Raw genomic sequence first — 16539 nt, 5'->3', positions numbered from 1 at the left:
TCACGTCATTTCAGCGGGAAATATTACTGCACTATATGTTTTTCACACATATAGTAATATTTTAGATAAACAATTAAAATTAAAAAGCATACGATGTTTCACACGTGACGTTTCCTCCTCTAAATATTTTAATTTAAATAACTGTTTGAACAAATAAAATCATTAGAGAAAAGTTAGAAAAATAAAATAACAGTTAATATATCAGAGCTTAGTTTCTTCTCTCTTCCATTAATCATCTCACGACCCCTCAGATTTATCTGGTGACCCTTTGGAGGGGCCCGACCCCTATGTTTGGACCCACTACACTAAACTATCTGATGTGTGTAAAGTAGATAAAAGATCTAACATTGATGCTTCAGTGTTAATAATTGACTTTATTATACATCAGTCACAGAGGAAGACGTCCTGCAGAATGAGTACTTTTACTTTGGATACTTAGAGTACGCTCACAGTACTTCTACTTGTAATGGAGTATGTTTACATTGTTGTATTAGTTCTTTCACTTAAGTAATTAAAAAAACTTTCACATTGAGTCTCATCCAGGAAAAGTTGACTTAATCTGATCCCATAAAATAAATATGAATAAAAGCAGCAACTCCTCACATATGAGGAAATATTTGACATTTTTAACTTTGATAAATTACTTCAAAATGTTTATCTATTTCCAAAAAACATCATTGTCAGTTGATCAAAAACTTAACTGACAGAAGACATCAGAACAACGTTATTAAGATCAAAGGTTAAACTGTCTATAATATTATAATAATTATACATTCATGTGAACTTAAATCTGTACAAAAACAAACCTGCAGTCTGGTTTAAATAAACAGCTGTAACATACATTACACATACATTGAGCTTTAAGTTGTTCAATAAGCTGCCAAATAAAGAAATGCTTTAAAGAGTAACGCTAAAGATAGCTGAGATAATCCTCAGTAAAGGACTCACCGTGAGTGTGTGTGTGTGTGTGTGTGTGTTGCTGTTCCTCGGAGTGTCAGCGGACCGACTGAAGGTCTGAAGAACAATTATCTGGGAGCTGATCTGGAGCCTGTTTCTTCTTCTTGTGTTTAATTGGATGTCCGGGGTTCTCTCTCCAGGTATCCTTAGTAACCCACGGAGCCGCTGATGTCACGACTCATAATTAACTGTGTGTGTGTGTGTGTGTGTGTGTGTGTCTCTGCCTTTTCTCAATAACCAGGCCGGGAAATTCACAGGAGATAAGAGCAACAATGAGCCACGTCTGCACCGACACATACAGCACAATTATATTTATATTTACCACATTATTATTTATATTCACTAAAACTGTTTAGCCTTTGGTTTCCATTCAGTTCCCTCGATATGAAACAAAATATCTTATTTCTTTCATCTTAAACATCCACAAATGTATCAATTAAAACGATGTAGTTGATGTATTTTAAGTGCATAATGTTACATGAATAATTACATGAATTGTAACACTTTAAAGAAGTCAAATTTATTAGCATAAATTAATGGATTATAGTAAATAAAGGGTTATTAATGGACTACTTTCACATTTAAGAGCTTTTTAAGGAAGTAAAACCCATAAAACTGTGAAAACCAAATAATTAATATCTTATATGGGTTTTAATTTTTCAGGGAACATTTAAATGATGATTTTTATTGTAATTGGTTAAGTGCTTAAACATGGTGATAGTTAACTAAAGGTCCCTGAACACATTGTATTCATTGATGTATTCGGGGTGAACCCGTTATTTAATCATAGTGTGTTGAATCCGTCTGTGCCATTATTTACACACGATGTTTGTCAATTAAAAGATAATTTTGCAAGTCAACACATTCTCAGTCTGTCGTAGTATCATTTATTTTTGCGATTAACCGCTGAGTGAACTAAACCTCCCGTCTCTCACAATGTACGTCACCAACACCAACGTGGCCGTTAGCTTGGCTAGCTAGCAGTTAGCTTGGCTAGCTAGCTAGCTAGCTAACTTAGCTACGTTTGTAGAGAAAGAAGGAGTGAGACCTCGTACCAAACACACAGACATCATAGCTTGTGTCGTCTTTATAATTACGTATTTTCACAGTTTAATACTTCAAGAATTTTCTGACAAAATGCTACTTTGTTGACATGCAAACGTATCTTTTAATTTGACAAAGATCATTTGTGTAATACAATACAAACAGGATCAAAATGTATTTGTCTCTTCCATTGACTACCTTACATATTATTTCCGATATACGGTCCAACCGGAAGGGGCGGGACTTAGCCTCTCTACAGTTCTTAAAGTTTAAACCACGTGATAATGTAATGAGTCATGTTTGATCCTCCTTAAACTACAGCTCCCAGCATTATATAAGAAGCCTAAAATAAATGATGTGATGTGTTGAATAGCTGGATGGGTGGGTGGGACATTTGCATTTCAAAGAGACCCCTTGAGCTCCTCGGCTCATTCCTGTTGGACCTTAACTGTGATGCTGACAAACACCTGCCTGAGTAATATAGAATAAAGACTATATATATATATATATAGAAATATACGGACTAAATGCATGGAGCTGGTGATGTAGTACTAATTATTTAAAAAAAATACCATGTATGGTGGGCGGGCCAGGAAGTGAACGGGTCCAACAAACAAATCAAAAAATGAAATGAAAGTTAAATACAAGAAAAGACACCTTTTCTTTTCTCTTTGATCTTTATAAATAGTTTTTCCTGAAGGTGGCGCCAGAGAAAAGATGATGTCGTTACTTGAATCGGCAGCAGTGATGGAAAGTAATAAAGTACATTTACTCAAGTACTGCACTTAAGTACTATTTTGAGGTACTTTATTCAAGTGTTTAAATTTTCTGCTACATTCTACTTCTAGTTCACTACATCTCAGAGGTACATATTGTACTACATCTCAGGGGTACATATTGTACTTTATACAGTACTACGTCTCAGAGGTACATATTGTACTTTATACTGTACTACATCTCAGATGTACATATTGTACTTTTTACTGTACTACGTCTCAGAGGTACATATTGTACTTTATACAGTACTACATCTCAGAGGTATATATTGTACTTTTTACTGTACTACGTCTCAGAGGTACATATTGTACTTTATACAGTACTACGTCTCAGAGGTACATATTGTACTTTATACTGTACTACATCTCAGAGGTACATATTGTACTTTATACAGTACTACATTTGTCTGATTTTTGTTACTTTCCAGATTTTGACTCTGAATACAAAGATATAATCAACAATTAAATTATCTTGTAACTTTAATGATCGTAGGAGGAAATTCACAAACGTAGTATATAAAGTGTATTAGATGAGCTGCAACATGAACATTATAAATACATTAATGCATCAGTAATTACAATACAATAGTATAATATATATTATTCTGAAATGTGCACAATGAGTACTTTTTCTTTTGGTACTTTAAGTATATTTTGATGCCAATACGTTTTGTATTTTTACTTGAGTCAATTGTTAATGCAGCACTTTTACTTGCAACTGAGTATTTCTACTCTCTTTTTACTAAAAAGTATTTTTCATCTCTTTAATCTGTCTTAATGTCTCATCTATATGTTTTTTAAAATCATATTATCAATGTAGGGACACAAATATACAACTGACATCAAACTATTTATGTGTCATAGAATATTTCAGACATACGGTTATGTATATATGTTAGTAATGTTTCTTGGTTGGTTTTATGAATGTTGCGCCTGTATTTAAGTGTTCTAGGTGTGTCTCCTGTCTCCTTGTTTATTTCCTCCTCCAGGTGAAAGGAGATCAGGTGTCAGCATCAGCTGCAGAGAGAAAGTCAAAGCTCAGGGACGTTTAACGAGTCTGATCTCTGGAGGCCTGAAGCAGCAGGAACACTCGCCTGCTGAACTCAGCTTGATTGGTCTCCAGTCCGGGTTTAAGTCCTTCGTGTATTTGGGGAAAGACGAGCGAGCGCAGAGCTCCAACCTCACAACTTCACAACCTCGCAACCTCACAACCTCTCAACCTCACAACTTCACAACCTCGCAACCTCACAACCTCTCAACCTCTCAACCTCTCAACCTCACAACTTCACAACCTCACAACCTCTCAACCTCACAACTTCACAACCTCGCAACCTCACAACCTCTCAACCTCTCAACCTCACAACTTCACAACCTCACAACCTCTCAACCTCACAACTTCACAACCTCACAACCTCTCAACCTCACAACTTCACAACCTCGCAACCTCACAACCTCTCAACCTCACAACCTCTCAACCTGAAAAAATATGTTATGGAGTAAAAAGAGTAAATCTGTAAAAGAAGAAAATAAATGTGCACATTTATTTGTTAATTTTTTAATGTGAATATTTATTTATATATTTTTTAAATAATCATTCTTTGCAAACAAATTACTCAGAAAGCCCGCCCAACGTCAGTTGATTGACAGCTTGGCCCTTCAAGGAATAGCAAAGGGAAGTTAAAAATAATTAAGTATCAAATTAAATAAATACTTAATTATCAATTAATTATAAATTTAAATTACATATGTAAGTAATTTAAAGCAAATTGTTTTAAATATTGTAAATATATGTATATATACTATTTATAATATTATATATATATCAATGAACAATTAAATGTGAAAATAAATGAAAAATGTGTATATTATCATTTTATACTTTATATTTCCAAATTAATTAAAATCTTTTCTTTTCATGCTACTATATATTTATACGCATCTATTGTATTGAACTATTGTACTTTTTATTGCACATTTATCTGATAATTTGTCACTTTACTTTGATTAAAGTTATGTTTTGTTATGTTGTTTATATTCTTAGTTTATAAACTTAATCTTTGTTTTTTACATTATTTTTAATCCCTGTTGTTAATTTTACTCTATTGACTTTTATTTATTGATTTTCACCATTTTATTTATTGATATTGATTTTCTCTATTTCCATGTTAAACGGATCCAATTCTTTCCTTTGTCCACACGAGGGCACTTCATCACTTCATCATTTCATCACTTCATCACTTCATCACTTCATCACTTCATCATTTCATCATTTCATCACTTCATCACTTCATCTCTTCATCATTTCATCACTTCATCACTTCATCACTTCATCACTTCATCTCTTCATCTCTTCATCTCTTCATCACTTTATCACTTCATCTCTTCATCACATCATCACTTCATCTCTTCATCATTTCATCACTTCATCTCTTCATCATTTCATCACTTTATCACTTCATCACTTCATCTCTTCATCACTTTATCACTTCATCTCTTCATCAGATCATCACTTCATCATTTCATCACTTCATCTCTTCATCTCTTCATCTCTTCATCATTTCATCACTTGATCTCTTCATCTCTTCATCACTTCATCACTTGATCTCTTCATCACTTCATCTCTTCATCTCTTCATCATTTCATCACTTCATCACTTCAGGGTTCTTTCTTTTCAGGTGAGCTGTATTTTCTTTATAGTGGGAATAATAAATACATTTAAAAAGACAGAAGTGATTTCATTTGATTTTAAAGGCTGAAAGCAAGAAATTAATTATCATCAATATATTCATTTATATTCAAGTGATATAAAATTCCCCACAAACATTCGTCACTTCAAAATAAAATAACTTTCCACAAAGTTTTCAAAGTTTAAACATTTGAAATAAGGTGAGCCGGTGCATAAAAGATCTTCTGATTTTAAACACATAGATGTGAGATAATACTAATATCACAGCAAACTTTAGAATATCATCAGAAGTTCGAGGGATGAAATTTGTTTTGTATCATACAATTCATACAGGAAGTGCTCAAAATTTAAATATGATTAATTTGAATTAATCTCGAGTGTAAAGAGATTTAAGAAAAGCAGCGGAATGATCTTTAAAGAGAGTTTTAAATCTCCGTTCTCTGATGCTTTGAAGTGTTTTCATGCCATCAGAAGGGCAGTTTATTTTGGAGGGGGATCTTCCTCTTCAGGGTCAGGGTGGAGTTGACCTGCTCGGCCGACAGCAGGCTGTGCCACTGAGCGACCGGCCGCCGCGGGTTGGACAACATGTCGGCCCAGTGCCTCAGCTGGTTCCCCGAGGCGTCGCAGCCCAGGAAGATCTTCCCCATGGCGTCGTTTCGTGACACGGCGTCGTGGTCCCACACGGAGATCACCAGGTGCACCCTCTGGGGAGCAGGAGAGGTCGTCTCTTTAGGTTAAGTCTGGGGTTGTTTCTCATTAATACATTCATTTTAATATTCTTCCTTTCCTCCAGACAGACGTTGGATCTTAGCTCACTTTAAAGCAGAATTGTTTTAAGTTATTAACAATAAACTAAAAATTAAATGTAATTACGGGATTTCTTTAAAGGTATTTTAAGGAGATAATGTTTAATGGATGACAAATTATTTTTTTATGTGATATCTATGTGAATAAAGTTTTTTTAAAGAGTAAAATAAAGATGCAAATTCATGGTATTAGGAAGAATTCATGGATTATAATAAATTAAGAGATAAATTCCATGTTTTTAAGGAGGTAAAACTTATTCAAATTGTAAAAAACAATTAATATATGAAAAGGGTGATATTTGTTAAATTCCTTAAACATGGAGATAATTCCTTACAGATACCTGAAGATATTAAAGAATATTAATTATTCTATGGGGCGAACCTTCAAACATTATTCATCTGACCAAAATTTAACAAAAAACACTTCCTGCTGCTGCTGCTTCACAATAAAAGCATTTAACTGGCGAAACACTGGGAGGCTTTTAATGTGAAGACGTTAAAATGTCCAACAAATGTCTGGTTCTCTTCACTAAACAGATCCTTATTGAAAACGTTGGACTGTGTAATGTGTATATGTTTAAATCTGTCAGCTTGTATTTCTAAACTCTCACCTGGATTTGGTCAAAGGACACGTTGAAGGTGAAGGACTCGTTGTAATACGGGTTCAGCGTCTTCTTCTTAATTGACGTCTTCCTTTTCTTCCACTTCCTCTTGTCCAGAGCGAGCTGCACCTTCACATACGGATCTACAGACAACAAGAGCTCCTTAAAGTCACGCAGAGGAGACGATGGAAATTAATTAATGATTGTTCAAAAAGATGAAATGTCTCTTTACTTGTCTGAGGAGTAATAGAGCCTGTAACTAAAATTTAAAAAACAAGAAAATACATATTTTAATAAAATATGTAAATTATTAAAAATCTCACAATGTTTAGAAATAATTAGAAATATTTTGGGATTTACACCAAAAACATTTGAGTCGATTAGTTTTCGTTTCACATTAATGCGAACGAAACAAAGAATTCTACATGACACCAACTGGGTCACGCCTTCGTCTCGTTGTCATCGTCATCATTGCCTACGTCCCAGCGTCATCACCTACGACCTGTCGCCGTTGCCATCAGCGCCTCATTCTCGTTGTTGCCTCCAACCTGTTGCCGTTCCCTATGTCCCGTCGTTCCCTACGTCCCGTCGTCAGCGCCTACGTCCCGTCGTCATTACCTACGTCCCGTCGTCATTACCTACGTCCCGTCGTCATTACCTACGTCCCGTCGTCAGTGCCTACGTCCCGTCGTCAGTGCCTACGTCCCGTCGTCATTACCTACGTCCCGTCGTCAGTGCCTACGTCCCGTCGTCAGTGCCTACGTCCCGTCGTCATTGCCTACGTCCCGTCGTCAGCGCCTACGTCCCGTCGTCAGCGCCTACGTCCCGTCGTCAGCGCCTACGTCCCGTCGTCAGCGCCTACGTCCCGTCGTCATTGCCTACGTCCCGTCGTCATTACCTACGTCCCGTCGTCATTACCTACGTCCCGTCGTCAGCGCCTACGTCCCGTCGTCAGCGCCTACGTCCCGTCGTCATTACCTACGTCCCGTCGTCATTACCTACGTCCCGTCGTCAGTGCCTACGTCCCGTCGTCAGTGCCTACGTCCCGTCGTCATTACCTACGTCCCGTCGTCAGTGCCTACGTCCCGTCGTCAGTGCCTACGTCCCGTCGTCATTACCTACGTCCCGTCGTCAGCGCCTACGTCCCGTCGTCAGCGCCTACGTCCCGTCGTCAGCGCCTACGTCCCGTCGTCAGCGCCTACGTCCCGTCGTCAGCGCCTACGTCCCGTCGTCATTACCTACGTCCCGTCGTCAGTGCCTACGTCACGTCGTCAGCGCCTACGTCCCGTCGTCAGTACCTACGTCCCGTCGTCAGTACCTACGTCCCGTCGTCATTACCTACGTCCCGTCGTCAGTGCCTACGTCCCGTCGTCAGTGCCTACGTCCCGTCGTCAGCGCCTACGTCCCGTCGTCATTACCTACGTCCCGTCGTCATTACCTACGTCCCGTCGTCAGTGCCTACGTCCCGTCGTCAGCGCCTACGTCCCGTCGTCATTACCTACGTCCCGTCGTCAGTGCCTACATCCCGTCGTCAGTGCCTACGTCCCGTCGTCATTACCTACGTCCCGTCGTCAGTGCCTAGTCCCGTCGTCAGTGCCTACGTCCTGTCGTCAGCGCCTACGTCCCGTCGTCATTACCTACGTCCCGTCGTCATTACCTATGTCCCGTCGTCAGTGCCTACGTCCCGTCGTCAGCGCCTACGTCCCGTCGTCATTACCTACGTCCCGTCGTCAGTGCCTACGTCCCGTCGTCAGCCCCTACGTCCCGTCGTCAGTGCCTACGTCCCGTCGTCATTACCTACGTCCCGTCGTCAGTGCCTACGTCCCGTCGTCATTACTTACGTCCCGTCGTCATTGCCTACGTCCCGTCGTCAGTGCCTACATCCCGTCGTCATTACCTACGTCCCGTCGTCATTGCCTACGTCCCGTCGTCAGTGCCTACATCCCGTCGTCATTACCTACGTCCCGTCGTCAGTGCCTACATCCCGTCGTCATTACCTACGTCCCGTCGTCATTGCCTACGTCCCGTCTTCAACACCTAAACATTGGCCGTGTATTTTGCATTTCGTTCTCCTCTCCTTCTGCTGAGATCAAATTGCCTTTTTTGCGAGGGCACCGTTGCTGCATCCTGTGCTTGAATAGTAATTTATAAACTTGCTGACTTGCTGAATAAAGTGTTGTGCCCCTTTCTGACCAGCAGTAACCCTAACGTATCTTTTGGAGGACTGAATGATTTCGATGTGAGAACTTCTCTCAGTCTGACCTGAAGATCCTCCGATGTCCATGGTCTTCAGGCCGTTGGCCTCCAGCACCACCAAGGTCAGTTTGGAGGTGGTGGGAACGTAACGCAGAGAGAAGCAGATATCGCCCAGGTTCTCCTCCTGCAGCACACAGACATCGTTACAGCAAAGATCACCAAACAACTCAATGAGAAGGAAATGTGTCATTCCGGGTGCTATGTGAATAAAATGAATATCATTATTAATATTAATATTAATATCATTCTTGTTTTAAATTGTTATTACTATTCTTTTTATTTGTATCTAATTTGTGTGGCGTTTTTTTTCTAACAGTATTATGTAAACAAAATGAAGTTCATAGGATTAAAATAGTGAAACGAATACATATTTGGTAGTTATGATTATGATCAGGACTGAAGATGATGAAAAGATTGAACTCTATTAATCTCTATTTAATATCATTTTATGGTAGTTTTTGAAGCGGACATCAGAGCAACTTTTTTAAAGTGAGGCAAAAAATGTTATCGATATAAAAACAGCAGCGAGGTTGTAAAAAAACAAAAGAACATCTAGAGTGAAAAACGGGAACAAGGACAAAGGAAACCTCAAACTTGGCGGGCTCGGCGAGGTCCTGCCACTCCTCCATGACGTGGTTCCAGTCCACGTTGCAGAGCTCAACTCTGAGCTCACCGATGATTTTGTGTTTGGAGAACCTGTTGAAGTCAAAGATCTGCATCACCACCGTCGACTTCAGCAGCGACGACTTTGATATCTGAGAAAACAATAATCACAGAGAGGAAGCAGCAGAGTCTCAGGTCACATATTATCCCAGTGTTGGGGGGAGATCACCACCATCTATTTATGTGTCATAAACTGCCTACATTGCAGAAGTTAATTGTTGATATTGTTCAATATCCCAAAAAAAACAGAGTTCCAAAAATAGAACTTAAAGAATTTCCAAGATTCAAGTCGTTAAATTTATGAACAAGAACTTGGATAATCTCTGAGATTTTAGTGGTAAATGTACAATAAAGAACAATAAAAGATATTCTCTATTCTCTTCTTCTCTGAATAATACACCTCTTCTACGGCTCGAGAACTTGTTTCTCTTTCAGCTGCAATGGCCCCAACACGTCAAAGACAACTTCCTGGTGCGTGACAAACAGATTCTGATTCCAGACCTGCCGATACTTTCCTGGACCGCTTCGTACCTGGAAGCTAAACCGTTCGTTGAAGGCGGGGTTCAGCGTGTTCCTGAACACTTTGGTCTCAAAGGTTTTGGACTTGTCGGGGCAGGTGTAGACTTTGACGTACGGGTCCAAGCTTCCTCCCAGGTCCATGGCCTTCAGGCCGTCGGCTTGTTTAATTCCGACCGTGAGCTGTGACAGACGGACAGGAAACAGACCTTTAGTGACATCATGAGGTAAAGGGCAACTCTTAAGATAACTGTGATTAGATAGAAAGTCAAGGCAAAGACGTAAATGGACGCAAATAGACGCGAAACCTCGCTGGGTGGCGTGAATGACACTGTGTCATATTTGTACAGTCGAAGCTATGTGTACAGATGTACCTGTATAAACCAGAGTCGACTCTGCCGTATTTACGCCTATATGATATTCTGAGTGTTGATGGAGCAGCTACAATGTTAGCGTAGCCTAGCACCGATCGATCCGGACTCCATTCAGAAAACAAGCATTTTAAAAATTGTTTGCTTGTCGTCTTGCGGAGAAAACTAACAAAACATGAATTCTGACTTTTTACAAATATTATTATTATGTTGTTATTTTTCGGCATGCTTTTTATCCATTTATTGCTAAAACATTATTGCAAAACTTTCTTACTTTGGGTTCATACAGCTGTAGTAAACAGCCGAGATGTAGCTCATGAGATTCAGTGACTACAGCTCGGTGAAGTTCACGGATGATGTTATGAACCAGACAAGACGGTGTTTAGTAATGTCAAATGATGTCACTTGAGTCAGCATCGCTTAAAGACTACAAGTCTTTTCAAAGTAAAATAATGAAGGTAATGAAGGTTTGGATTTAGAAAGAAGTGAGACCTCTGTAGCCGCTGATCATCTCTGCTGCAGGCTCCAGGCTACATTAGCCGCTAATGAACACAACACACCTGCACTTACAAGTTGTGCATTGTGGGTAATGTAGGCGCCATGTTTTGACAAAGAAGAAGAATATGTGGAACAAAAGTGAAGATATCTCTGATTCTGCTGCATCGATTTCGACTCTTTTTTGTTTGAAACCGTCCGTGTCGAGTCTGTCAGCGTTGCGGGAGTGAAATGATTAAATCAGTGGAGTCCTGTGGGGACGCAGAGGGACACGTGGAGGCTCAGAGGTGGGATGTGCTGGTTTAATCACCTCAGACTGAGCGGCGTTGTAGTCCAGAGAGTAGAGCAGCTTTCCTCTGTGCTGTTTGGTCGATCCGTAGCCGACATCCGCCACATCGGGCTGAACCTGTCGGAGCAGAGGAAACACATCAGCACACCTGTTTCATTTAACAGAGAATATGTCACGAGACGTACCCCAAACACAGACATAAGCTGTGGCCACACAGTTAAACAATAAACTCAACCTGACTATAAAACCCTCATTCATTGATTCTGAACAGACACAGCTGATCATCCGACTCTCAAACTGTTTTCACTTTGTCGTTTGTCAGCGATAGTGAATCGTGTCATCAACATAGAATCGGATTCCCCCTTCAGACAGCGCTCACCAGAGCTGTGGTGGTTTTTCCGTTCACGTCGTTCAGGTTGATCTTCTCGTTCTTCTTCTGATGCCTCTTCTTGTTGCCTTTGCAGCAGCACTTACAGCAGATACACAGGCAGCAGATCAGAATCAGCAGAGCGCCGGCCACAAAGATGGCGTAGATCGCCCATCGAGGCACTGAGGGAGACGAGGAGGGGAAGCAGAACATGCTGATTAAACAGCATCATTGGTACACAGGTGAGCTTTGGTCTGAGGGAGTGTCTTAAAGCTGCATTCTCTCTAGTGTCCACCAGGGGGCGACTCCTCTGGTTGTATAGAAGTCTATGAGAAAATGACTCTACTTCTCTCTTGATTTATTACCTCAGTAAACATTGTAAACATGAGTTTATGGTCTCAATCTCTAGTTTCAAGTCTTCTTCAATACAGCATGATGTTCATTTAGTACATTATGGTCCATTTAGAGTCAAACAGACCATAAAGCAGGGGATGCTTTAGGGCGGGGCTACACAGTGATTGACGGGTCTCTACCACAGCGTTGTCCGGTCTGAGAGTCGTCCGTGTTTTCGTCTTACAACTTTAACTCTTTCACAGTGTTTTAACTGCAAGAAAGTTAATTGTAACATTCTGGTCGACTAAACATATCTTTTTCAGTGTTTAGTTGTAGCTCCACCCTCTGGTGTCACTTCTGGTTGCATAAAAACCAAGATGGCAACAACGAAAATGCCGCTTTTTTTTGAGGCTTTAAAACTTCAGTCCACAAACCGATGGGTGACGTCGATGTGACTACGTCCACTTCTTACAAACAGTCCGGCTGGTCACAGTAAGAGGCTGCTCTAAAATATCCACATTTTAATACACAACTACTTACTTACTTTTGATACTTTAAGTACATTTTGCTAATAATATTCCTCTACTTTTGCTTGAAAAGAATCTTAAATGGATGTTTACTTGTACTGGAGTATTTTAAGACACTGAGTACTTCCTCCTCGTCTGATTTTTGTCTCTAAACTTTGGGTTTCGTTGAAGCTGCAGTTCAGAGACTTACGGGGGATCTTGTTGAGAAGGTCGTTGACGAAGTCGGCGGCGGCTGGGTTGAGGGTGGAGTTGGTGTGTGTGGTGGTGGAGTAGTCGGTCACTGGCAGGGTGGTGGTGAAGGGATGAGATGAGTTTGGTGATGAGTGGAGGGCCGGCATGATGAGGAGGATGGCGAGAAGATCTGTGGAGGAAAGAGAAGAGGAAAAAGAGTCAGTCTGATGCAGCAGCGTCAACACAAATAAATAAGAAGGAACTAAACATGTGACGTATAAACCAGTGGTGGAACTAAGTACATTTACACAAGTAATGTACTTAAGTACTTGAGTATTTCCATTTTACGGCACTACATTTATTTAAAACTTATAGTTAGTTACTTTTTTATATATATATACAGTATAACAAACATACGCTATGCTGCTGTTGCTTCCTATTTGGTTTTGAGTATTTTCAATTTTATCAACACATAAAAGAACCTTAAGTTCCGTCATCTTTCAGTTCATCACCAACAACTATAATGAGAAATACAAACTGTGTTAACTGTGTTAACAGGAAGTTCTAACAGCAATCTGACACCTAGATTTATATACTTATTTATATTTATATACTTTAAAAAACATGTCTCCATTTGTTATGCTGATGGCTCCATAAATTAAGATATTTGATATTTAATACAACCGGAAACAAACTAAACTGTGTACAGCCCTACAGTCTGCAAACACCAGATCACAGATCAGATCACACCAGAACAAATGGAAATGGAAAATTAAAGTAATAATAAAAAAGAAAAATTGAAAACAGAGCTCCTGAAAACTGTCAGAAACATAATGTGCACACTTTTAATATACTTGTATTATACTTTAATATTTACATTTTACTGCACTACATTCATTTAAACTTTTAATGTATTATTTTATACATAAAATGTTGATGTTGCTCCTGCTGCTGCTTACTTTTCATTTTGGTATTTTTAAATGTTCCTTAAACATAAAGGAACCTTTAGTTCTTTCATCCTTCAGTTTATTGCAAACATTCAACATCAACACACGAGAAGTATAAAGTATAAAGTAGAATATATTGGAAAGTAAAGGTACCTCAAATGTGTACTTAAGTACAGTACTTGAGTAAATGTACTTAGTTACTGCCTAACAACGGTGACATATACAATCAAACAAACATGAAGAAACCCTGAAATTCCGACATGACTGTGAAACTCCACCTTCAGGCTCCACCATGAACAAACAGCAGCACATGAACCCTCCGTCTGATTCTCACCGATAACAACAACAAAGCCTCAACGCGGCCACAAGCCGGAGGAACCCATGTGACTCAGTCAACAGGCCTGCAAGCAACACCTCCACCGCAGGAATACCTGAACTACTGACACTCACCTGAATACTGACAGTCACCTGAACTACTGACACTCACCTGAATACTGACAGTCACCTGAACTACTGACACTCACCTGAATACTGACAGTCACCTGAACTACTGACACTCACCTGAACTACTGACACTCACCTGAATACTGACAGTCACCTGAACTACTGGCAGTCACCTGAATACTGACACTCACCTGAACTACTGACACTCACCTGAATACTGACAGTCACCTGAACTACTGACACTCACCTGAATACTGACACTCACCTGAACTACTGGCAGTCACCTGAATACTGACAGTCACCTGAACTACTGACACTCACCTGAATACTGACACTCAGCTGAACTACTGACACTCACCTGAATACTGACAGTCACCTGAACTACTGGCAGTCACCTGAATACTGACACTCACCTGAACTACTGACAGTCACCTGAACTACTGACAGTCACCTGAATACTGACACTCACCTGAACTACTGACAGTCACCTGAACTACTGACAGTCACCTGAATACTGACAGTCACCTGAACTACTGACACTCACCTGAACTACTGACAGTCACCTGAATACTGACAGTCACCTGAACTACTGACAGTCACCTGAATACTGACAGTCACCTGAACTACTGACAGTCACCTGAATACTGACAGTCACCTGAACTACTGACACTCACCTGAACTACTGACAGTCACCTGACCTACTGGCAGTCACCTGAATATTGACACTCACCTGAACTACTGACAGTCACCTGAACTACTGACAGTCACCTGAATACTGACAGTCACCTGAACTACTGACACTCACCTGAATACTGACAGTCACTTGACCTACTGACAGTCACCTGAACTACTGACACTCACCTGAACTACTGACACTCACCTGAATTACTGACAGTCACCTGAACTACTGACACTCACCTGAATACTGACAGTCACCTGAACCCTCAAACCAAGTCTGTACACTCAAAACAACACTTTCAAACGGTCTTTAACTTACAAAATACACATACTTTCCAACAGAAATGCTCACTCTTCCACACAACTGTCAGTACATTTCAGGAGTACTGTCAGTACATTTCAGGAGTACTGTCAGTACATTTTAGGAGTACTGTCAGTACATTTTAGGAGTACTGTCAGATTTCTTCCAACGTTCGTTACTAAAGTCAGTTTCTGAAGAGTCAGAGTCCCCCATGCTTCTTCAACATTTACTTTCTTTAACATATATTTGGATGGTTTTAAAGGAGCGTCTAGTGATTCTATTTTACACTTCCTTAACGTCGGAGGACCCACAAGAGAAAGATTAAAACAAGAATGGTTTAAAATCGAGCAGCAGAGGTTGACTATCTGACTTTTAGTACAAAGCAATAAAACACTGCTCGAAGTTCCAAAAACACTCGATCCTACATTTCCCACAATGCAACTGATGGCGCTCTTATTAAACTTGTCCTGCAGCACACCGGCTGTAACGGTTCCAGACAACTTGGAGGTCGGAATTTTCCCGGTTGAAATTTCCGACTTTCGACCTGCAAACGTTCCAGATGCCAAACGTAAACAAGAAACATGGCCGACGGCGACACGCTGATGTTTCTCTCTCAGCTGAGCAGCCTCCTCATTTATTTGGCATTTTTTGTTGTTGTTGTTGTTTGTTGTACCGAATAGTTTGAAGATTTAATCTTAATGTTGACACTTGAATTCTAAATCAACATTCGAAAGCATTAAATTGTGTTTGAAGTCGGTATTTGTGTCGGATGCAGATCAGGCTAAACTAGGATTATGAGTATTTCACTGTTTGTAGAAATAGATTCCAGAGGTGGCTGCAGAGGATTGTTGTTAACTGCTGTGATACAAACTTCTCTAATAACTTCACAGCGTTGTAAAGTCGAAAAGTCGTTTATCATAACTTACATTCATTTACCTACAATAACAAATACAACCTTTTGTTTCATAAACTAGGAAAGATATATTGGTACAGCCCAACTGTGTGCAAACCAGTTCTTTTATTCTGGAGTCACCTATTAACCTCAGTCTACATCTACATCGAGTGTTTAATCTTTACTATTAAATATAAAGATTAAACACTCGCTTTGCTTCTCATGAATAAAAGCTGGAAACATTTTACTCACTGATGATGAGTTTGACAGAAACGTCGACATCCCGACTCGCTGGCTGAAGAATTTCTGACTCGTATGTAAGAAGAGTTGTGTTGGAGAACGAGTGAAGAGGAAGAAGAGGAAGGAGAAGAGGAAGAGGAAGGAGGTGATGTCACACTGAGACTTTTTAGGAAAGAAA

At 40.0% G+C, this 16539-nt stretch overlaps 1 protein-coding gene across 2 annotated transcripts; it reads right to left on the bottom strand.

The window, feature by feature from the left end:
• Positions 1–5762: 5762 nt before the first annotated feature.
• syt8 (synaptotagmin VIII) lies at positions 5763–13037 on the bottom strand. 2 transcript variants are annotated; one of them, XM_076085214.1, is made up of 8 exons: positions 12879–13037; positions 11841–12010; positions 11483–11578; positions 10322–10489; positions 9715–9882; positions 9134–9251; positions 6881–7014; positions 5763–6167 (listed from the first exon to the last, which is right to left on the bottom strand). In XM_076085214.1, exons 1-8 carry the CDS (start codon positions 13024–13026, stop codon positions 5931–5933), a joined length of 1239 nt encoding a protein of 412 aa, XP_075941329.1. In that variant the 5' UTR covers positions 13027–13037; the 3' UTR covers positions 5763–5930. The 2 variants fall into 2 exon arrangements, with proteins under 2 accessions (XP_075941329.1, XP_075941330.1); XM_076085215.1 differs by lacking the exon at positions 11483–11578.
• Between the last annotated feature and the right edge of the window lie 3502 nt (positions 13038–16539).

The sequence above is a fragment of the Anarhichas minor genome, unplaced genomic scaffold, assembly GCF_050575085.1.
Source record: "Anarhichas minor isolate MPS153535 unplaced genomic scaffold, ASM5057508v1 ptg000145l, whole genome shotgun sequence".
Lineage (NCBI taxonomy): Eukaryota > Metazoa > Chordata > Actinopteri > Perciformes > Anarhichadidae > Anarhichas > Anarhichas minor.
This window is presented reverse-complemented; position numbering and strand designations above follow the sequence as displayed.

What these genes read in the sequence shown, in the direction of transcription:
- syt8 (XM_076085214.1), bottom strand. Translation starts at nt 13,026, where the DNA reads ATGCCGGCCCTCCACTCATCACCAAACTCATCTCATCCCTTCACCACC. An exon ending in ACAACGCCGCTCAGTCTGAG is followed by an intron (nt 10,490 to 11,482) that starts GTGATTAAACCA and finishes CGTCTGTCACAG; the next exon opens with CTCACGGTCGGAATTAAACA. An exon ending in CCGAGCCCGCCAAGTTTGAG is followed by an intron (nt 9,252 to 9,714) that starts GTTTCCTTTGTC and finishes TGTGTGCTGCAG; the next exon opens with GAGGAGAACCTGGGCGATAT.